Raw genomic sequence first — 25,366 nt, 5'->3', positions numbered from 1 at the left:
CCATTCTGCCCAGCTCTGCCTCTCCTCTGCCTTTGCAGTCAAGGAAATGACCAGTCTCTGGGATCAACTTCAATTTTTTGGATTATAGACCTTCCCCGTCTCTTTCAGTGAGATGTTGTAACAATTCTGATAAAAAAGCAAGACCACTGCTCAGACTGGTTCATACCATTTAAAAGTCAAGAAAAAAATCAATCAGAGAATTCATTTCCCTTTCCTTGTACCTAAGTCCCCATTATCACCTTTACATATAATGGTGTCTGCTGGAGGTACAATAGGTAAGAGACAAATGTAAGTATTCAGAATTATAAGAAGTTTCTTCTTCACTAATGTAGGGTTGAGTACTTTGTTCAGCTCCGTGGTTATGACACAAAATTCTAGAGACACATAAAACCTCAAAGATAATTTCAAAATCACAGAAAGCCATCACATCCTTAATAATTCATTTGTTCATAATCAGGCAAATTGTTATTTATGTTATTACAGTATTCTTTTGCCAGAGGCATAAACATAATCACATCTACAATTTAGCATGAATTTATTTTAGTTATATTTTATAGCATGTAGTTCTCAAACTGGGATACTTGTATCAAGAAAAAAGGTGCAAACTGCAGCAAGCCAGAGGGTATATGAGCCCGAACAGCAAATCTGAGGGATTTTTCTAGGATATCAATTTTAATTAAGATCTGAAAGAAGGGGAATAAGGAAAATGTTTACTAATATAACTGATGACGAATGAAAATAATGGTTTTACACTAAAGCAAAATGGAATAGGACGACCAAATTTCATTATTTTTTAATGATAAAATACTAACTGAAAAGAAAGTTCCTATTTGGGAGAGCTAAGTCTTCTCTCCCTACAAGGGAATATCTATCAGTATAAGAATCTAAGAATCAATCATATCTTTTTCTTAAAGTATATTTGAAAGATTTGCTACTTATCAGTGTAAGGACATATTTCTCATGTAAGATCTTGGGGAAATGAGGTTGACTTCCATTTAGATTGTTTCAATCCTAAGAAAATTCTTTTAAGAACTGAATGTTCAATGTTAAATGTCTTGAATTTTAACAAATAACATAACTACAATGCAAGGACAAATTTACTTCACAGATATAATCACTGGACAAAACTTTAAATTGTCTCAGGAAGTACTTTACAAAAAAGTTAAATGAAATGTCAGAGAACAGAGTGAGACTGCTGTAATCAGTCTATATGCTGTAGTCCTTCCAATAATCTCATTCAGAAACTATGCATATATAATCAATTTCAGAACAAATTTCTTATTTTACATACTGAGAGCTTTAGAAAATCTACAGTGATTTACTGTGGTACTTTCCATTGATAATCCCAACCACAGGCATCACTACTCAAGAAGAAAATACAGAGAAGGCAATCTCAGAAGGAAGGGGAATTGAAATCAATGTTTAGATGTTTAGTTTTTTAGACAGAAATTCAGATACTTACAAGGCATCATATGATATATGCTTGGCCAATATTGTCCACTATCTCTCTTTAACCATACGCGAACTGTCCTGTAACAACAACAACAAAAAAAGTGTTTTGAAATAAGTATTTTTAGTCCTAGGAAAATTTTGATAGAAACCAGACCTGTTAATTATACACACATATACATATTTATATGAAACATATCTTAACTATACACAATATATATTAACTATATAAAATATATATACATATATGCGAATATACCACATATGCCTCTCTATAGATCCTAAATTTAAGGCTTGTATCCATTAAGAATTATATATGACTCCTGAAATATCCCCATATGTCTATATAAGCACATGTAATGGTGATAATGAAAATTATTATTATTTTTGTTGTTGTTTTGCCTCTCTGTGTTTATGATTCCCCCTCCCCCCCAAGTCTGCTGGAAACATTCATGTGCTTGGGAGCTACTAGGTTTTACTACTGAAAGAAATGCAAAGAGATAAAATGATGCAATATGCAGTATCTGACACACGGAGAAGGATTACATAGTAAATACGTAGTAAATTACATAGTCTTACCGCCCAGTCCAGGCCAGGCCAGTCTTGAGAGACAGTTCTTCCAAGCATGGCCTGGCAATTATAAGCTCTGAGAATCACATTTCCTGAGCTAAAGAACCAGTCTTTGGGCCCACCATGAAACAATGAAATCCTATAGCAAAAGCTATGAGTGACATTCCAGGCCAGCTGGCCAGATAGAGAGCTCAGAGAGGAGGAGCAAAAGAAAGAAAAAAGTAGTCAAGAGTGGGCCATTGCACAAGTCACCAAAACAAACACAACTAAGAGGTAAAGGGACAGTGTTCCATAGACCACAGAAAGTAGCAGACATCAAAGAGAAATGAGCAGTTCTCCACTCATATGCTAGAAGGTTATATATGAACATACATGTTACACCTACACTCCATATTCTTAAATCATCCAGGATAAAAATAAGACAAAGAAAGTACATATTTTCCTCAGAGAGTTGAACACTACCTAAACAAACTATATACTTAAGTCTTCATACTACATAGACTAAGTTTTAAATACTTTAGATTTTTCCCCAGTTAATCAGTAGGTCATCTATAAGAAATATTAGGAAAAAGACTAGATTGACTACAGACAAAATAAATGTCATTATCTCTGCATGAACACAAGATACAGTGTAGTGATATACAGTAACAATACAGATACTTACAGAATCCCATCCTTCTCGTCAACTATCCTAATTTTTGAGAAGGACAGGCATAATGGTAAGTGATTTGTAAGAAGTTATTTGATACATATACTATTTACACACATATCAGTCCTCATTTAAATTATTTTTATAATATATGCCATTACATTTTAATATGGAGAATACCTCAACAAGAATGAATGCAGGAGTGACATCATAAATATGGCTTAGTGGGAAGCTCCAGGAATCAGACCCTACGCCAAATCAACTGTTGAGATGGCAAGAACTATCAGAATCACTTGATTCTGACAGTTCTTGCCTTCTCAACAGTGATTCTGACAGTTCTTGTGATCTCAACAGTTGATTTGGTGTAGGGTCTGATTCCTGGAGGTTCCCACTATGGGTCAATAGTTAAGCTTTGACCTATGAACCCTGAGGTCATGGTTGATTCCTAGTCAGAGCACATGTCTGGTTTATAGGCTCAATCCCAGTGTAGGGCATGAATGAGACAGCCAATTGATGATTCTCTCTAATTATTGAAGTTTCTGTCTCTCTCCCCCTCTCTCTTCCTCTCTGAAATCAATAAAAAATATTTAAGAACAAAACAAATACAAAACTCTAAAGTCTAGCTACATACTCGCAGGACACAAGGGAATGCTTGATGAAGTAAAAAGCTGGTATGCCAGTGAATTTCATGTTTTGCTAGTAGCTACCATCATGCATGCACTATTCCTGTAGTAGGCAGTTGTAGGAACAGTGGCCCATAGTAATTACCAGAGAAAGAGTATTAGGAACAGGTAGAAGAGGATAATGGGGGGATAAATGGTATGGAAGGAGGCTTGACTTGGGGTTGTGAACTACAACATACAGATGATGCATTATAGAACTGTACATATGAAACCTATCATTTTATTAATAAATGTCACTCTAATAACTTAATAATTTTTTGAAAAGATGTGAAATACAAGAAATCTAGAGGATCTATTCTAATAACACACAAAATGTTTTTAAGTAAAAAATTGTTACAAGAAATACCGAAGGACACCGTGAATTGACAAAAGATCCAATTCATCAAGAAGCTACTATAATTGTAAATATGTATGTGCCAAAAAACAGAGTAAAAAATGGTATCAAGTAAACATTGACAAATTGAAATGAGAAATCAACAGTTCTTCAATAATAATTGGATACTTCAATACACCATTTTCAATAATGAATAGAACATCTAGATAGAAGATCAAAAAGGAAATAGATGACTTGACTATAAACCACCTAGACATAACAGATATAGAGAACACTCCACCCAATGAAAGCAGAACACACTTTTTTTTGAAGTGCACATGCAACATTCTCCAAAACAGGCCATGTTAAGCCATAAAACAATTCTCAATATACTTCAAAAGAATGAAATCATAGAAAATATCCTCTCCGATCATAAATAAATGAAACACTACAATCAACTAGAGGCCCCGTGCACAAATTCATCCACGGGTGGGGTCCCTCTGGGTGGTCTGCAGGGATCGGACCAAAACCCGCAGTCCAATGCTGCCTGCAGCTCCTACCTGCCGCTCCCGTTCAACCAAGCCCCACTGTGCTTGCCACAGGCTCGTGCCCTAACAGTCCCCAATCAGGAGAGGCTCTCACTGCCATAGCAGTGCTCACCAGCCATAAGCCCTGCCTCTGGTGCCTTCCCAAGGGGAGTGGCCTGCAGGATTGGGCTGAAACCAGCTCTCCAACATTCCCCAAGGGGTCCCAGATTGCGAGAGGGTGCAGGCCAAGCTGAGGGACCCCACTGGTGCTTGATCTGGCTGGGGAGGCACCATGGGAGGGCTCCAGGTGCCCATCTTGCTCAGTCCCTTTTGGCCGAATCTCAGCAGCAAGTTAACCTACCGGTCAGAGCATCTGCCCCCTGGAGGTCAGTGCACGTCATAGTGATCAGTCAAGCAACCTTAGCATATCATTAGCAAATTACACTTTGATTGGTTGTTCAGTTGTTCTGCTGTTTGATCTATTTGCATATTTCCCTTTTATTATATAAGATGAGGGAAACTGGAAAAAAATCACAAATATGTAGAAATTAAACATCATAACCTTAAGCAACTAATAAATAAAAGAGAATTCATTAGGAAAACTAGAACATACTTTGAGATAAAGAAAATAAAAATACAACATCTACATATATATATATATGAAAAGCCTAAGCAACCATTCTACCATTCAAATGGTAACTATGACATGCTCTGACAAGCAAGGGGCAGACACTCTGATCTGTAGGTTAGCTTGCTGCTGGGGTCCAGCCAATCAGGACTGGGCCAGATGGGCCAGACATGCCCTGGAGCCTTCCCATGGTCCTTCCCCAGCCCCAATCGTGCACCGGTAGGGTCTGTTGGCCTGGCCTGTACCCTCTCACAACCTGGAACCCCTTGGGGAATGTCCACAGGCCAGGCCAAGGGACCTCACTGTTACACGAATTTGTGCACCCGGCCTCTAGTCTATATATATAATGACCATTCAAAAGAATGAAGTACTGATATATGTTAAATTTTGATTAATCTCAAAAACATTATGCTAAATAAAAGCCAGATTTAAAAAAAAAAAAAATCACATATTGGATGATTCCTTTAATATAAAAGGTCTTGAATTGACAAATCCATAGGGACAGAGAGCAGTTTAGAGGTTGCCAAGGGATGACAGTAGGGATGGATGGAGAGTGATTACTTAGTGGGTAATGAAGTGTTCTGGGGTGAAGAAAAAGTTTTTAAACTAGAGAGCTGGTGGTTGCACAACCCTATGAATGCAAGCACTTAACATCAAAATGAATTATACACTTTAAAGTGGTTAATTGTATGTTATTATAAATTTCAGCACAAATAAAAATTAAAAAAAAAATAATCAATAAAGGCTTTGCCTAAAGTTGAGGAAATCATTTTCAGTGATGTGACAACAAGCTTGACAAAAGCCAATGCACTGAAGATGGCAGAGATGAAAGCCAGAAAGAGCCAGGCCTCAATAACAAAACTGATGAAACAACCTTTAGACTAACTTTAGATTTGTTTGTGAAATAATTTTATTCCTTTTTACCTTAAGCCACTGTTAGGTAGATTTTATTACCAGGATCTGAATAAATGTTAACTGATAGACAAGGTGAAGGGAAGGAGTGTCTTTCCTTAAGTTTTGGGTTTTTCCAAATACACAGATGATGCTGTCACTCACTGAGAAGAGAAATACTGGAAAAAAACTAGATTATGGGTGAGAGTCATTAGTTCACTTTTTAACATTTATATTGGATGTGTCTTTGACTGAGTTCCTAATTAATGAAAAATGAGAAATATAATTATAACTTATTATGTGAAGTAGTTGCGAAGATTAAATAGAACATTTAAAACTAAAGGAGAGTTTGGATTGGGCCTGCAGGGATTGTGAGAGGGCACAGGCACATAGCAAGCATTCAAGTTTTGCCAATAAACATCATTGTCATTATCATCACTATTTTTTAAAAATGAATTAATCAGCCATAGCATGGGAAAATTCAAGATCCAATACTTTTCCTGCTTTGTCAACATATTGAACACTTTAATCCTTGATATAAGGTATTTTATACTCAATCTATAAAGGTGTCCTGTAAATTATTTATCCATTCCTTTATGCATTTCATTAACATATACTGAGACATCTGTGATGTCCCAGGCATTGTGCAGAAATTCTACGTGGGTAGATAAATAAATATATGATTAAAAGATTAGAGATAAGGGATTTGAGATAAGAGCTGTGAGCTATTATATATCTATGTAAGGCCATGTAGGAAAGGTAGGAAAGGGCATAAGGATTAGGAAGCAATGACTCTGGAGGGATGGCATTACTATTTCACTTATTTCCTTCATTGCACTACCACAATCTGTTATGTGATCTATATGCATGTAAACATAATTATTATACGATTCTCCTACTACAAAATAAGCATGAGGATAAAGATTGTCTACCCAAAACCTGGCAGAGTGTATGGAATATGGATATGAGAAATATTTGTTGGATGAATAAAAGTAGGTGGTAGTCCAAGGTAGCAGACTGCTGCTTGCCTACCCAAAATACATTCTCTTCTTCCTCCTTTACAGCAGTTAAAGTATAAGATGATATATACATACATACATATATATATATATATATATATATATATATATGACATGTGATATACATAATGTACCTGACATGCACGATATACAAGATATATGATACATACCACCTTATAATTTCTATATCTGGCCTTGGGGAGCACTGATTCATCTAACATCACAGTAGTATAACAACCTATGTGCACATAGCTTCACATGTAATTGCCATTCAAATGGTCTACAGTTATAAATTTATGATATTGATATACACTAAGTCAGTGTTTTTCAACCTTTTTTGGGCAAAGGCACACTTGTTTCATGAAAAAAATCACGAGGCACACCACCATTAGAAAATGTTAAAAAATTTAACTCTGTGCCTATATTGACTATATATAAAGTAATTCTCTTGAATAGGAATCAAATAAACACAAAGAAAGTATTTTATAATTACTTTATTATGAAATATTAAGTAAACAAAATAGTGAAAAATTATAAAATTCTTGTCTTGTCTGCACCTACGGCACACCAGGCAACATCTAGTGTGCCGCGGAACAGCGGTTGAAAAACGCTGCACTAAGTGCCCAGATTATGATCTCTGAACGCATAATGATCTGGCCTCTCAGTGTATATCCTATATAATAAAAGGTTCCCTTGACCAGGAGTTCGACCAGCAGGCAGGCCAGCCAACCGACCGTGTCTCCTCCCCAAGGCCAGGCTGGCCAGACCCCACCCATACACGAATTCATGCCCCAGGCCTCTAATATATCCTATCTAATAAAACAGAAACATGTAAATTGACTATACCTCTACTACACCCACAAGCCATGTCCACCAGCCCATCAGGAGCAAGTATGCAAATTAACCCAACAAATATAATAGCAGCCAAGGAGCTGGAGGAAGCCAAGCTTCCTGCCCACCCTGACCTCCGCTCAAGGCTACAAAGTTTCAATTATAGAAGATAAATAAGTCCCAACAAAAATGGTGGCAGCCATGAAGCTGAAGAGAGCAGGAGGCTTGGGTTTCCTCTGGCAATGGAGGAAGCCAAGCTTCCCACCTGCCCTGGCCTGCCCTGCCCTCCGCTTAAGGCTACAAAGTTTCAATTATAGAGGATACATCCATCCCAGATACCAGACTGCTTGGGTTGCTGGGGGCGTGGCCGGCCTGCAAACCATCATAGGTCCCTCGCCCAGACCTTCCCATGCCCCAAGGGAACCCCCACCCTGATCCGGGACAACTTGTAGGGCACCCACCCATGTACCAGGCCTCTATCCTATCTAATAAAAAAGTAATAAGAAAATTGACTGTCACTCCCACACACAAGATGGCTGCCCCCATGTGGTCAAAAATGGCTGCCCATGTGGACACAAGATGGCCACCACAAGATGGCCAGCAGGGGAGGGCAGTTGTGGGTGATCAGGCCAGCTAGGGGTGACCAGGCTGGCAAAAGAGGGAAGTTGAGGACGACTGGGCCTGCAGGAAAGGGCAGTTGCAGGGGACCCAGCCCTGCAGGGACAGCAGTTAGGGGAGACCAGGCCTGCAGGGTAGGGCAGTTGGGGAAGAGGGAGACCAGGTCTGCAGGGGAGGGCAGTTAGAGGTGACCAGACCTGCAGGGGGGGGGGCATTAGGGGCAATCAGGCTGGCAGGGGAGCAGTTATGCATCAATCAGGCTGGCAGGGGAGTGGTTAGGGGGTGATTAGTCTGGCAGGTAGAAGTGGTTAGTGGTAATCAGGAAGGCAGGCAGGTGAGCAGTTGGGAGTCAGCAGTCCTGGATTGTGAGAGGGATGTCTGATCCGGTAGGATCAGGCCTAAACAGGTAGTCGGACATCCCTTGAGGGGACCCAGATTGGAGAGGGTCAGACTGGGCTGAGGGACAACCCCACCCCCTACCCCCCCGTGCACGAATTTTGTGCACTGGGCCTCTAGTGTGTGTGTGTGTATACATACAATAATCTGGCCACTCAGTGTATATATACATAGAAATGAATATATGTCTTATATACAGAGTATTTCCAAAATTATATACAAACTTCAAATAATTATTAATTCCAATGGGTTAAATTTGAAAAGAAAGCAACATCAATTGAGCTATACAGTTTGTATACATTTTTTGGGACATCCTATATATTGGTGTATATAAATATACTAAAATATACATTAGTGTTTCTAAAAATCCCAGTAAAGAAAGTATGCCTCGTGCTTGCTACCGCAACACATATTCTAAAATTGAAATGATACAAAGAAAATTAGCACAGCCTATGCTCAATGATGATGCACAAATTTGTGAAGTGTTATGCATAAATATAACTAGTGCAGGTTTGTTTTAGTGTTTTTTCTTAATCCTCACTTAAGGATGCTTCCACTGATTTTTTTTTCCCTTTCGTTTTACACATAAAGAGAAACATCATTCGGTTGCCCAGAATCTAGGTATGTGCCTTGACCAGGAATCGAACTCCTCACCTTTTTGTGTACACAGATGTACACTCCAATCAACTCAGCTACCCAGCCACTGCTGCTTTAAGATTTTTAAAAAAATAGTTATATAGGTCAAAGAGTGGCAGGATAATATTAATTTTAAATTTTAATAATAGTAATTTTTTTCTATAGAAATAGCCCCTGAAACACTTTGCCTATACATTTCATCTTTAAAATAGCCCTATGAAACAAAATCATCCGTTAGAGGTGAAAGTCTAAGGCCCATAGAACTTAAGTAATTTGCCCTAACTAGTGATGCTCACTAGTAATTTGCCCTAACTAGTGATGCTCACTAGTTACATTTTAAATTCAGTACTCTTCTTTCCTGACCAGTGTAGCCCCGTTGGCTGGAGCATAAAGTCCCACACTCCCACAGGTGTGTGGTTTAATTCCCGGTCAGGGCACATACCCAAGTTGTGGGTTTGAAATGGTCAGGGCATGTTCGGGAGGTAACTCATTAATGTTTCTCTCTCGCTCAAACCAATTTTTAAAAAAGAAAGGAAAATAATCTCTTTAAAAAATAAAATAAGTATACTACCTTCCTTACACCAACATTAGAACAATTGATAATTTTTACAATCTATAAAAATTTAAAGAAAAGTATCTGTTCCTTTAACTTTAGATGAATAATGGCAATTTTAAAAAGAAAAAAGGTATTGCATCCAAGAGATTAAATATACAATTGGGATGGCTGGAATTTCCTAGATAAATGTAAATTCCACTATACAAAGCATGTATTAATTTTTCTTAAAACCAAAAGTTTTTAATAATGAGTGAAAATCTTTTTCCTTAAAAGGAATTTCAGAAAAAAACACAGCTGTGATTAAAAGCCATCGTGAAGCCAGTGGCGGTCAGTGTACTGGAGAAGAAAGATGCATGGCCAAGCTGAAATGCAGGGCAGCTACACTCACCCCGCCACAAAGCCTGACAGGACCACATACAACGCACCGCCCCCACTGTGGGGTCCTGCTTTCTTCTCCCCGCCTCATCCTCTCCCTCAAGCTCTCAACACCACGCAGAAACAGACACTGTGAGAGTTGGGAGAGAGAAGCAATGCTCACTTCAAAAATAGGAAGGCAAGGTAAGCCAGTGGCTGGGCTATTTTGAAAACAGCATAATCTTATTGTGTTGGACCCAGCTGACTACATGTCAACAGGTAAAAAAAAAAAAAATTACTTTTAAATATCAGCCTTAAATACTATTCCTTAAATCTAAAAAATTTTTTCAAGGTAAAAATAGATAAATTGTAGCATTTATCAAATATCCACTATGATCAGAGCTGGTTTGCTCTTTCATTGAGCTCTAAATAAAATCAGAGAAGGAATCACATTTTATCATAGTTGGCATCTACCCAGGGCCAAGCCCCACACCATGTCCAAAGGTGGTGCTCATTATTTGTGACAGCTCAAAAGAATCGGTCAAAAATCCCTCTCTAGATAGCATGAAGGTCCCTGGAGAGTATTATGCTAAGAGAAATAAGCCAGTCAGAGAAAGACAGTATCACATGATCTCACTCATCTGTGGAATCTAATCAACAAATAAACTGATGAACAAAATAAATCCAGAGACATAAAAGCATGGAACAGATTGTCCAGTCTCAGAGGGTAAGTGGTGGGAAGGGATCAACCAAAGAACTTGTATGAATATATGCATAACTTGTGGGCACAGACAATAGGGCAGTTGAGGGCCTGGGGCAGGCTAGCAGGGGTCAATGGGGGGAAAAATGGAACATATGTAATACTTTCAACAATAAAGTTTTTTTTTTTTAAAATCCCTCTATATAGTCACTCAATTCCCATCTGTCCACCATCAGGAAATTCTCTAATTACATCTGCACAGAGGCCTTGTGCTGACATGGCAGCAAAGAAACTGGGCTGATAGCAAAGTATCTTTACACTGTGCTGGGTAGGATAATGGGAAAGAACTATAAAGCCTTTATTCTACAGCTCCAGCATTTACTTCATCCCTAAATAAATAAGGAAGAGCCAAAACTGGTTTGGCTCAGTGGATAGAGTGCGGGCTTTCGGACTGAAAGATCGCAGGTTCGAATCCGGTCAAGGGCATGTACCTTGGTTGTGGGCACATCTCCAGTGGGGGGTGTGCAGGAGGCAGCTGGTCGATGTTTCTCTCTCATCGATGTTTCTAGCTCTCTAGCCCTCTCCTTTCCTCTATGTAAAAAATCAATAATATATATATATATATATATATATATATATATTTAAATAAGGGAATGATATTACCATGCTATTTCCCATTCCACCCAAACTCCCTCTAAGGAATCGAATCCAATGCCTTCCTAAGCTACAGTCTTAACTAGAATGGGTATATCTTCCTCCAGGCAGCCCTCAGCCCAGTAGTCTGCATGGCCTGGGCTAGGAAATGTTAGAGAAAGCCTCCCAGAGGTGATGGTGTCGGAAATACAGGTACGGAGGCACTTACCAGAGGAAAGGGGGAGAGGGAGAGGTAGCATGTTCCTATCAGGGGAGCAGCGCATGAGCACAGGGAGGAAAGAGCAAGCAGGGAGGGCGCAAGGTGGCAACAATGATAAACAAGCGGGACAAAGCAGCAGGCAGCGGGCCGCCTGAGGCCACTTAGGGCTCCTACGCCCTGCTGAAGAGGATGGGTTTCACTTTGAGGACAATGGGGAGCTGTTAGAGGATAAGCAGCCACTCACCAACCATAAATTTGTTTGTTTGGGAGAAGCCTGTGAAAGGGACTAGAGTTTGCCACCCCAAAATATGCCTTTTGAGATATTGAATATTTTAAGCTGGTTATTTTTCAGAAACAAAAGACTCAGAAAGAACGTTTGACCCTCCCCTTTACCTGCCTCAAGGAATTCAAATAAACCTGCTTCAGGAAGGAAACTTTAGCATATTCGCCTCAGAATCTGTGAATTAAGTGTGGCAGACAGGAAGGATCCAAGCAAGTTAGTTTGTTTGATTCCATGTTTGCTCTTACTCATCAACCAGGAAATTGCCCGCTTTCCTTTGGAAGTCCCAGACCCCTACTTCCCCTCCTTTGTCCAGAAGGACAGACACGGCTCAACTGCCCAATGTGCCTTCATATCTCATATTCTTATGGAAGCTCCATATGTATATACATAATAAATCTGGACATTTTCTACTGTTAATTTGATTATTAGTCCAGCAGAAGAAGTTAGAAATGTGGGAGGAAAATTCTTTTTTCTGCCCGTACACCTGGAATAAGTCTCATTACCCTGAAGTAACCGGGACAGTGATGTAGGGTGCTGCGTGCCATTTATCAATAAGTGAGTTTTTTGGAAGACAATGTTGACTTCATTTGCACTTGCAGAGTTTGGAGATGATCCAGTTAGGGCTATCAACTTGAAGTCCAGGAGCAAGACCTGAGCTGAAAATTAAGATGTGAGAGACACCAGCACATAAGCAATAGCTAAGTCATTGATGAATAAGTATAAAAGAGTACTGGTAAGATTGAAGAGTCATGTGGTACCTGGCATTAATAGCCTCTGTTGTTGCATTTCATTACCGTGTAAGGTTCTTCCATGTCTAGTGTCTCAGCTATTCATAAAAGAGTGTTGCAACAGGCCCATTTTCCAGGTTGGAAGGATCCAAAATAGTGGTGGACTAGGTAAATGTTACACTCACCTTCTCCCAAAACCAAACTAGAATTACAACTAAAATATAGAACAATAAATCTGAATAACCAACTGAAGACTAGCTGAATCGAAGTCATATAACCCAGGATTTATGGAAGAAGCCATATTAAGACTAGTGGGAAAGGTGGAGGTGTGAAAAGAGCTGGCCTCACTCCCATGGATGTGAGATCTCAGCTGGGACATCTCAGCTGCAAAGATTTCAACCCCCCTACAGACTCTCCAGCCCAGAGCACCAGAGCCGGGAAAAGGTGCCCACATAGCATCTAGCTGAGAAAGTCAGTGGGAATTCTGTATGCCAGGGAGAGACAGAAGTCTGCTAGGGAAAAAGGTACCTTCCTAAAGAGCCAATGCACAGAGGACGGGAGAACGGACTGCAGTTGTGTAAAGAGACTGGGGTTTGTGGCTCTGGGGAGAGAGCTAATGGGATAGCTGCTGGGACTCCTGTGCTGGGTCACTCTTCTGTATCACAGATTCATCTTTCCTGAGTGGAGCACTCCCCTCCTTATAGCATCAGCCTAGGGGAATGCAATAGCCCCATCCTCAGGACTCGCTGCTGAGAAGCCAGCTGCTAAGGACAGGGTAGAGAGATCTGGGCAGACTCCGGGGGTGTCAGTGACTGAGTGGTGCGGTGCTGGAGTGGGGGCCATTCGCCCCACTTTTTCATGAACCTGACTGGCATCTGCCCCTTATCGGGAATCCTCAAACCCCACCCTCTGTTCTCCAGGCCCCATCCTGCTGAGGTCAGGGAAGAGTCTGGGGCAAACTGATTTGTGTGGCTCTGGGTCAGGGGCCACTCCTCCCACCTTCCCCAAGCCTCACTGGCACCATCCCCTCACAGAATTCCCTGGCCCCACTCTCCCAACTCATAGTAGCTCCACACTGTTAAGCAAGGGATCCAGGCAAATTCTTGGATTGAGTTGTGTGACTTTAGAATGGGGGCCATTTTTCCCTCTCACTCCCAAGCAGTGCAGAGCCCTCTCTTCAGGCTGCCAAATATTGGAACTGTTTGGGCTTGATAAACTCTGCTCAACCTGTCAACTCCCTGAGACCCTACCCCACCACAGAGGTCTGTAGACCCTTGGCGGGTGGCAGGTACCTTTGCTGAAGGGCCTCAGACCCATCACTGGCACTGAGTTTAAACCTTTAGCAATCTAGTGAACACCACTCACCCCTACCTGGTGCCACACTGGGAACCTACCTCATGTAACTCATGAGGTGGTACCTCATACCACCAGAGGCTCTTTCAGCAACTGAGCAGGTGGAGCAGGTGAAAGCAGACTGCAGGGTGCCTTGGGACTTTTGCTGACCTGCTCCTGGGCCCGGTGCTAGTAAAAGCTAGCCTCGGTGCTCAGCCTGAAACTTCCTGTGCACACTCGGGCCCAGCAGAGGCAGCCACAAACTATGGATTGCTGGCAGCTCCAAACATGTTGCCAAAGGCCAGCCACAGATAGCATCTGACATTGACCTGCACCAGAGTCCCTCCCAAAGGCCCCAGAATCAACACACCCAGTGGCCAGCTTCAGATAACATCAGAGCAGGATACAGTTAGCTTCACAAGTTAGATCCAAAGGGAGATCTCAGCAGGTTCCAGATTCAGCATGGGGTCAGCACCTGTAGAACAGCTGTATGCTGTGGTCGAGGTTGATCCTCACTGTCAGCCAACCGGAGGGTCAACCTCACATATGAACGGACCAAGAGCAATCAAGATGCAGTTACAACAGGAAGGTCTACATAACCCACACAAGGGACATTCTTGGAGCACCCAGCTCAGGTGATCAAGAAAACTGCACCACTGGGGCTCACAGGATACCTACTACATAAGACCACACTACCAAGACTGGGAGTCTTAGAAGATCTACCTAACACAAATAAACACAAAGAGAAAGCCTAAATGAGGAGACAAAGAATATTGGCCTCAAATGAAGGAACATGAGAATATCCAGAAAAACAGCTAAATTAAATGGAGGCAAGCAACTTATAGCATATAGAATTAAAAAAAAATAGTTATAGGGATGCTCAAGGAACTTGGTGAGAACTTCAAAACAAAGAAAGCAAGCATAAAAAAAGACATAGAAATCATTAAAAAGAAATCAGAAATGAAAAATACCCTAGAAGGAATAATTAGTAGGTTGGATGAAGCAGAGTATCAAATCAGCAATTTGGAATACAAGGTAACAGAAAACACCCAGTCAGAGGAGCAAAATGAAAAAAAAAAAAAAAAAAAAAAAAGAATTAAAAAAAAAATGAGGACAGTTTAAAAGATCTTTGAGGCAACATGAAGCATAACAAAATCTATATCACTGGGGTAACCAGAAGAAGAGAGTGAGCAAGGGATCTAGAACCTATTTGAAGAAAGCTTGACTGAAACTTCCCTAACCTGGTAAAGGAAAAACACAAGTCCAGAGTACCAAACAAGATGAACCCAAAGAGACCCACATCGAGACACATCACAATTTAAAATGGCAAAGGTTAAAAACAAAGAGAGAATCTTAATAGCCGCAAGAGAGAGACAGTTATCTATAAGGGAGCTCACAAAAGATTACAAGCTGATTTCTCAATAGAAGTGACTGGCATGAAATATTCAAAGTCATGAAAAGCAAGTACCTACAAGTCTACCTTACCCAGCAAAGCTATCATTTTAAATTGAAGGAAAAATAAAGAGCTTCCAAGACAAGATAAAGCTAAAGGAGTTTGTTAACACAAAACCAGTATTATAATGTTAATGGGTCTTCTAAAGAAGAAGGAGGAGGAAGAATAAGAGGAGGAAGAGAGGAGGGGGTGGTGGTGAAGAAAATAAAATAGAGGAACACAGTTATAAAGAATAAAGTGGCAATAAATATGTACCTATCAATAATCACTTTAAATGTAAATGGCTTCAATGCTCCAATCAGAAGACTAGAGGCCCTGGCAGGTGGGTTCAGTGGCCAGAGCATGGCCTGTGCATTGAAGAGTCATGAGATCGATCCCAGTCAAGGGCACATACCTGGTTACAGATTCTATCCCTTGCCCTGGTTGGGGTGCCTGTGGAAGGCAACCAATTGATGTGCATCTCCCCTACCCCCTTCCTTCCACTCTCTCTAAAAACCAATGGAAAAAAATATCCTTGGGTGAGAATTAACAAAACAACAACAACAAAAAAAGACATAGGGTAGCTGAATAAATAAGAAAATAAGATCCATATGTATGTTGTCTATATGAGACCCACCTCAGAACAAAAGACACACACAGACTAAAAGTAAAGAGGTGGAAAAAGATACTTCATACAAAAAAAAAAAAAAAAAAAAAAAAGCTGGGGTATCCATACTTAATCAAATAAAATAGACTTCAAAAACAAAGTCTATAGTAAGAGAAAAAGAAGAACACTACATAATGATAAAAAGAGAAATCCAACAAGAGGCTATAATCCTTATAAACATTTAAGCACCCAACATAGGAGTCCTAAATATGTAAAGGAAATCTTGATGGACAAAAAGAGAGAGACTGACAGTAATACAGTCATAGTAGGGAATTTCAATAACCCATTGACATCAATGGATAGATCTTCCAGACAGAAAGTCAACAAGGAAATAGCCTTAAATGACACTCTAGATCAGATGGATTTCATTGATATCTTCAGAGTATTTCACTCCAAAGCAAAATATACATTCTTTTCAAGTGTACATAGAACACTTTCTAAGATAGACCACATATTAGGACACAAAACAAGTCTCAATAAATTTAAGAAGATTGAAATCATATCAAGCAATATCACCCTAATAAATTTAATAAAATTTTTTAAAATAATACAATAATTAATAAATACTAACACACAAAGTAGAAAAAGAGGGCCAGAGACAAACCCCTGAATAACAACAGTTAAGAGGTGTAGAACAAAAAAGCCCTGTGAAGACTTTAATGTGAGACACCAAGAAGTAGAAGAAAAACCCTTTACTTCTCAAGCATTCCACGTGTCCTAATTTTGGGGCCAGAAAATAAGATCATTATAAACATAACTAAGAAATGAACCAAATTCTCAGAAAAACATAGCTACAATTTTTTAAAAATATATTTTTATTGATTTCAGAGAGGAAAGGAGAGGTAAAGAGAGATAGAAATATTAACGATGAGAGGAAATCATTGATCGGCTGCCTCCTGCATGCCCCCCACTGGGGATTGAGCCATCAAACCCAGGCATGCGTCCTTGACTGGAATCGAATCTGGGATCCTTCAGTCCATAGGCCGAAGCTCTATACACTGAGCCAAACCAGCTAGGGCTAGCTACAATTAAAATATAATAATAATAAAATAAAAACCTATATAGGTCACTTTTCTGAGAGAAAAAATTAGAGATGGTCACAAACAGTATACCACAGGTTGCTAAGTTACCGAATAAAAAAAGATGGGCGTCTACCCATGTTGAAATCTAGGCTTTAAAAAATGTATGCTAGAATGATGCAACCTTCATTAGTTACCATAGCAATGAGTTTCATTTTCCAGGGGACAATTGTTATTTTTGCCACCACTGAAGTAAGGGGAGGGAGGGTGGAGAGTAAAACCTACTGTGTTTTGAAGACCCTCTATTTTTAGGGAATATTTTTCTAATAAATATCTTTCTGTAGTTTTCAGTCACTTGCTTAAGGGGGGAGGGGGGAGAGAGAGGGCGGGGGGGGGGGGGGGAAGAATGCCTCTATTGCAGAGAATGTTGCAGAAATTCTTGGAAAACATACCTGAAAGATTAAAGATGTTTTGAAAAGGCCTATTTCTCTATGATAATTTGTAATAAAACATACTGCCAGCCAAATTCTCATTATATTCATTCAGATCACATGTCATAAATAAACTAAACCTAATCTCCTACAGAACACTCTGTATCTCTGTATTGAGAATGTCTCCATGAATAGGAGGAGGCTGCTGCTGTGTGGCGTGAATCAAGCATCCAGGGTTTAGGGCTCAAGCTGGATGCTGTCCAGCTTCTATACCACTCTGCCAAGTAGCTCAGTTCCAAGCGTTAATAATCCCGCTATACCAGACATAAACTACTTCGCAGAATCACAGACACCTGGATTTTTTCTCATAACTGTAGCAAAGCAACCTAGCAATCAGAAGCTGGAGAAGATATGTGGCTGTTTTATATTTCAAAACCTTGAGCTTTTAATGACATTCCTGCTTTAAAAATAGTAACAACCATTCTGGTCATTTGCAGGCATGTGCTTCTGCCAGGTGGAATAATTACAGATCTCCCCTTGGCATTTTAACCAGCAGGGTCATCTCTCTCAAACCAAATGTGTGGAAACCTTTGTCGTTTAGAATTTTATTTTATTTATTTATTTTTTTTAATATATTTTATTGATTTTTTACAGAGAGGAAGAGAGAGAGATAGAGAGCTAGAAACGTCGATGAAAAACATCGACCAGCTGCCTTTGCACACCCCCTACCAGGGATGTGCCCATAACCAAGGTACATGCCCTTGACCGGAATCGAACCCGGGACCTTTCAGTCTGCAGACTGATGCTCTACCACTGAGCTAAACCAGTTTCGGCTGTCGTTTACAATTTTAAAAATCACAACCACGAAGCAATATCTTCATTGTTTTTAAGACTATAAAATGAAGTTAAATGGACCTATTTGCTAGGTGAAAAATTATAAACACACACAAAATACACGGAATTGCTGTCTTTATCAGTCATTAGTAAGAGGCTTGTGAAAAAGAAGCCACCACAAGACCTTATTCTGTTAAGTTTTATTCTAAAAAGCCCTGCTCTGTGTCTGCAAATAGTTTCCTCGCACTGGAGACTTGTTTTGAAGATTTTGTTTTCTTGGTGATTTAATTCTTAGTGGCCATTTAATCACAGCTTCCTGTCCTTGCATAACTGTGGTTTTATTCCCACTCTTACCAGCATTGCCTGCATATCTACTCTCCCATATTAGCATAATTTCTCTTCAAGCCTCAGGACTCCTCAGGAAAATTAAACTCCAGGATCATACTGTATCTTGCATATACTAGGACAGTGATATTAGCTGTCAATGCCAATCAGCAAGTCCATCTCCTCATGAGCTGATAAATTCCTTAAGGACTTTAAAAATTTTATCTTGAGTATTTCTATCTTTAATACCTACAATATTTTTATTTTGAATACATATGGTACTTAGCATAGAAGTTGCTTGAAGAGGTTATATAAATACATAAAAAGGAAAAAAAGGGAAATAGAAGAGAAAAATGAACACACTCCTAGTACAATGATAAAGAATAACCCATAGGGAAGCACTAGGAATGCACCAGAAGATCAGTGAGACTGGGTGGATGGTTCCTGGTTATTATCATCAGCGATGCCATCTGTTCCTCAGCCAGAGTTCCTCACAGAAAAGAGAAATGTGAGTACAAGTCTTGAACTGTTAGTTTGAGCAATTCAACAATATGAGAGTGTTCATCAATATTACCCATTAGGAGGAATATGGATGAAATCATTAGAAGAACAATTTATATTTAAATATAGTGCTTGGCTCTGTATGCAGTGGGAAGGCACAATCTGTATCAGCCTACTTACCACTCCCGTGCTACAGCCTGCTACAGCAGGCAGGTGCGTGGTAATGCTCAACAGGGACTTAATGAAACAGCAGTGAGTCAAGAATGCCCCTGGCTGCCACTTTCTGAATCTGTAGTCTGATGAACTGCTCTTTTCCAGGGTAGTTAAATGTAGCAAAATGACCAAGAATTTCACACTTTAAAAACACAAAGAGTTGCAGGGAGGAGAGAATAAGGAATTAATGTTTAATGGGTATGGAGTTTACATTTGGGAAAGTGGTGATGGTGCACAACACTGTGAAAATGTTTAATGTCACTGAATTATACACTAAAAATGGTTAAAATGGTAAATTTTATATTGTATCTATTTTATTATAATAAAATTTTCTTTTAATTTTAAAAGGAAAGAAAAAGGACTCTCTCTCTCTAAAACTCAATCTTCATAGTGTTGCCAAAGATGCAGCTATTAGAAGACACTGTCAACAGACGGACCCTGAGAATGTGTACAAGGAATTCCCTCGTCCACTGCAGCACATTGCACGGTGAGGCAGCAGGGTACTCATCCAGCATTCAAATCCAACCTAACTTAAAGAGTTTGGGGAACTAGAATTGATATCCTATGAAAAAAATGGAACAAAGGAGAACTTCTGAATCATGTATAAGGGGTAAGGTTACATAATGAAAGGGGATGTTTTCAAAAGACTTTGGCAGTAATGAGCAACATTAGACAGGAGAAAAATTAAAGGCTGAAAGACCAACTGAGAGTCTGCTATAGTGATCACCATATCAGAATGCAGTAGTGGCAGGGGAATGGGAGGAAGAACCAAATCCTAGATATGTTTCTAGAAGAAACATAATTATCGAAAACCTTAAGAGATTTTGATGGATCCCAGAGTTCTTGGATATCCATTTTATGGGGGAATTTTTGTTTTGTTTTCTGTTTTTGTTTTTATTAATCTTCACCCAAGGATATTTTTTCCATTGACTTTTTTTCTTTTTCTTTTCTTGAGAGAGAGAATGGAAGGGAGGGGAAGATACACACAGAGAAAAACATCAATGTCAGAGAATCACATCAATGTCAGAGAATCACAAGATTGCCATGGAGCCTGCAATGGAGGTACATGCCCTTGACCTGAATCAAACCCTACGACCCTTTGCACCGACAATCTAACCACTGAGTCAAACCAGCTAGGGCTTCAGTATTCATTTTCAATACCACAGAGAGCATGGGATATAGGATGAAAGGCCTAGAGCCAACATGAGGAATCTAATAAAATACTCTATTTAAACTGGGACCCCAAAGACTACACCTTTAGTGTAAGAGTTTATCAGAAATAAATCCTTCTATGCAGAAATGGAACAGCATGGAAACTTGTCTGGATAAAATTGAGGACATTTTTTTAAAATTAAGTTGTTCTCCACCAGCTGACCCTCATGAAAAAAAAAGTATATATTTGATCTACTTGTGTAATCTGAAAAGCCTCATGTGGAGAATTTAATTTTAATTTGTCTTATCTAGACTTATAATGTCCTCAAGTAACCAGTTAGAAGCAAAAGTAAACCCAGTCTTCTAGAGGAGCTCAACTTCAAGGAGATTTTAAAGTTGAAATGAAGGCAATGAATGACAAGGAATTATTCCAGATCAAGCCAAAGTTATCATTTCCTCTCCCAGATGAACTGATCAGACTATGATGATGATAATATTTTTAAAAATTTATTATTTAGTTCTGTGTGATAATGGCATTATGGAATGCAGAACAAGTTATTATTTACTGATATTTTCTGTAGTAACAGGTGAAATACTATAGTAAACTAAAATTCATTTAAAGTAAATCCCAGTACCCGTCCCAACAAAAACTAAGGAGGGAAGATATTTGAAACAAGATTGGCAAAAGGTTAATCATTGAAACTGGGGGATTCGAGCATCATTAATTTTGTGTGTTATTTATGTCTGAAATTTCCCATTATAATTTTTTTTAACCTTGAGGTCTTGGCTCATACCAATAACTATATATAATTGTATGTCATAGAAAGACATAGCCTCCTTTGAGAGTACAGTTGATGAATAGAGAAATAGTATTAATTCAAAAAAGTACTAGACACTTTTGTCATCCACTTAGCAATTTGAATTGGTTTAATATCCCCTGATGGCATTAATAAATAGTTCATAAATGAAACACTATTTCTAGAGAATAGATAAATAATTCTGGGCCTCTAAAATGAATGAACAATTTTTAAAAAGTTATGCTTTATAAGGTATAGCTAAGGCAAATTAGCATATATGCCCAAAAGAAATTGATACAAAGTATCAGAATATCCAGCTAGAAAAAGTTTTTAAGTTCTCATGCTAAATATTCTGAATATATAAATTACATAGTATATGTCAATGATAAAGAAGACAACAGTACATGGACTGCTTGAAGTTAGCTCAGTAGATGAAAATGTCTATTTTCTGTAGTGCTTAAATGTATTGCATTAGGAGATTAAATTCCCTTTACTACTGGGAAACACTAAGTGGAATAAATGGTTGAAAAATCTCATTATCTTTAAAAAAAAAAAAAAAAAAAAAAACCCACCATATACAAATATCCTTTCCTCCTATAATCAACCATTCTTCCTGTGGGTTCTTGAGATACATAATACATACTCATGAATGTTAATAGATCCCATAAATCAAAATCACATGGACTTCCCTTCCACATTGAATGTCCCCTGTAAGCTTCCATAGAATCGCCTTGATATATCAAAGTACACAGTGCAACAAAGTGCAGATGAACCTACAATAGCAAAAACTCTTTATATGTTGGTTGAAGAAAAGTCTATTACCACAAATAATTCACTGTCTTGACCTTGGAAAGCATGCTTGATTTAAGCCATGCCCACAGAAAATCTTACATGTAAACTCATTCTATTCATAGAGAAGCTAGAGAAATGACCTTCTGCTTATTAGTTAAAACTCATGTATGTTTTTTGTGGGGAATTTCAGGTAAAAATAATGGCCAAAACAAAATTATTTTCTAATATTCCTTTCAGGATACTTACAAAAAAGTTCTTAAATTTTGTAAAAATTTTGAGCTAAGGCTGACATACCACATACCCCCTCTACCAAAAGCCATTTTGTAAAGCAAGCATATGTAAATTATTGCTTTACATAATATGCAGCAGTATTGAATTAATCCCTGCAAAAATTAAAGTCTGAAAAGTTTAGAAGTACCCAGTCTTTCCACTTTATGTAATAAAATGAATGCAATCAGCATTTTCTGACTCACACATCATAGCTTTTCATGAATGGGTATTTAAGTATGAAGATAGATTAGCTCTCTAATCTCATTTTAATGAGTTTCTATTTGTCTTTGAGGGACTATACTGCACAGATGTTCAATGATTCTACTCAATAGTCATTTATATTAATCCATTTAAGAATTCTGGGAATTGTGATGATTGCACTTACTTGGGCACACAAAATTCACCAACATATAGTTAGAGAATAATTTAAGTAACATAAAGTTATCTCTTCCATCCAATAGGTTGTTAATTCCTATCAATTCCTCCTCTTTAATGTGCCTTCAGTTTATCCTCTTTCTACAATCAACATTGTCTTAGTCACACTCTCACTGATATCCACAGAGCTTCCTGGCTGGTCTCTTGTCTCCTTTTTCACCCTTCTCTGATCCCTCACCCAGCCACTGAGAAGTCATCATTCTAAAATGCAAATCCAATTATGTCACAATCTTCAATGATTTGAGGATCAAGTCCAATTCTATGGCCTATGAGATTCCCCAAGATCTGACCTCTGTTTGCTTCTCTGGCCCCACCCACCCCAGCTGCCCAATACTCTATCAAACTACTTAGTTCTCTAACTCAGTCAACAGGCATACTTTTTGTTGGATTTCATAGGTCAGAAAAAGCAAACAGAAATTAAAACTAAAAGTGTTAAACATAGGGTTGTCAGCTTTTTATTCTGCCAAGAAAAACACACTCACTTCAAACAAAAACAATCCATAATTTGCTAGCATTTTCATTTTACAAAGAAAGATATGATCTTAGAATTCTAAAAATTGGTAAATTTTAGATATAAAAGCTCATTATATTGTCATTTTATTTAACTGTACATTGGTGAAAACTCCTGCATGAACTGTTCAATGGTACAACTGCCCTCACTCCTCATACCTTCATGCCTCAGCCTGTGCTGACCCTCTGCTGAAGCATCTTCTCCCCCCTTGCCCTTTGTGACCTGTATAACTAGCATTCATCCTTCCACACACATCTTACAGGGTAGTTCTTTTCAAATTTTAATGTGTACAAGAATAACCTGGAGATTTTGTTAAAATATAGATTCTTGTCACAAAAAGTTTGTCCTACATTTATTATAGAAGCTTAATGGCTTTAGGTTTCACATTTAAGTCTATGCATGACCCATTTTGTGTTCATTTTTGTACATATATGAGGCGTGGATTGAAGTTCATTTAATATGCAAATATTCAATTGTTCCAGCACCATTTGTTGAAAAGACAATCCTTTCTCCACCAAATTGCTTTTGCTCATTTGTCAAAATCAATTGACTATATATGTATATTGGTCTCTTTTTGGACTTTCTAATCTGTTCTATTGATCTATTTGCCTAGGCCATGCTATTTCACATGTATCTTAAAAGTTCATCATCCAAAAACAAAACAAAAAACATTCTGTACAAATGACAAAGAACCTGGAATGTTCTGGATTCCCTGATGTTTGCTGTGTTCTCTTTCTATTGCTATATTGCATGCTTGTCTTTACTAAGCCTTATTATGTAAGCATACTTTGTGAAATCTTGTGAGTCCTTTTAATTGCTGTGACTTTAACTTCTATGTCGAAAAGAACACAAAGCCAAAGAATTGGCTATTTTCCACCTTGCCTAAATGGGTCAAGGCCAATTTCCTCTTTGACCTCTCAGCTAGGATTGGTATTTCCCAAGTTTTACCGATCATGGCCTACAGGTATGTTTTGATAATAACCAGTTAACCATGGCCAAGATAACTAAAATAATTGTAAAATAAGGATTTTTTTAGTCTAAAGCATGTTTACAAATCAGAGTGTGTTTGCCAAGGTATGAGTGCAATGTGCATGCATAAATATGAGCTGCAGCAGGTAAATGAAGCTCACTGACATATCAACCTAAAAATGAGCAAAAGTCAAAACATTTTAAGAAATATCTCCAACTGCCCAACGTATAACTGTCTTACCTCCTGAGAGGACCTGAATAAACAAAATCAGAAACAAAGGACGGAAAGTAATAACTGACCCCATAGAAATACAAAGGATCCTTAATAAAAATACTATGAACAACTGTATTCTAACAAGGATGAAATGGACATATTCCTAGAAAAAATACAATCTTCCAAAACTCCATCAGGAATAATCAGAAAACCTGAATATGCCGATAACTATTAATGAAACAGAAGCAGTAATCAAAACACTCCCAGCAAACAAAAGCCCTGACCCAGAAGGTTTCACAGGGGAGTTTTACCAAATATTCGAAGAAGAACACCCATCCTCCTGAAACTACCGTATTCCAAAATTCCAAGAGAAAGGAAGAAAATTCCAAGCTCTTCTTAAAAGGCTAGCATTAGCCTAACTAATTCCAAAACCAGATAAAGACACTATAAAGAAAGAGAATTACATTCCAATATCCCTGATGAACATAGATGCTAAAATCCTCAACAAAATATTAGCAAACTGGATCCAGCAATTTCTTTAAAAGTTCAAACATCATGACAAAGTGGAATTTATTGGGGGAATGCAAGGCTGGTACAATAAAAAACAAACCAATAAATGTGATACATCAAATAAACAAATTGAAAGACAAAAATCACATGAGCATATCAATTGATGCTTTCTGCATTAGACAAAATCCAATGCCCTTTGGCGGGAAGGGGGGGGGCGCGCATTAATCCACATGAGGATATTTTTCCATTGATTTTTAGGGGGAGTCGGGGAGGGGAGAG

General features: G+C 38.6%; 1 protein-coding gene across 2 annotated transcripts in view; it reads right to left on the bottom strand.

Annotated features, from left to right (window-relative positions):
• Positions 1-25,366, bottom strand: part of WDFY2 (WD repeat and FYVE domain containing 2) — a 170,568-nt gene that overhangs the window by 106,379 nt on the left and 38,823 nt on the right. For both annotated transcript variants that reach the window (XM_084879439.1, XM_084879440.1), the window contains one exon: positions 1,463-1,530. In XM_084879439.1, coding sequence (XP_084735565.1) covers positions 1,463-1,530 — 68 coding nt within the window. The remainder of the gene's footprint in view (positions 1-1,462; positions 1,531-25,366) is intronic.

This window comes from Pipistrellus hanaki (genome assembly GCF_964339955.1).
Source record: "Pipistrellus hanaki genome assembly, chromosome: 3".
In the NCBI taxonomy this organism is placed as follows: domain Eukaryota; kingdom Metazoa; phylum Chordata; class Mammalia; order Chiroptera; family Vespertilionidae; genus Pipistrellus; species Pipistrellus hanaki.
The sequence above is the reverse complement of the archived record's forward strand: the minus strand, read 5'-3'. Positions and strand labels throughout refer to the sequence as shown.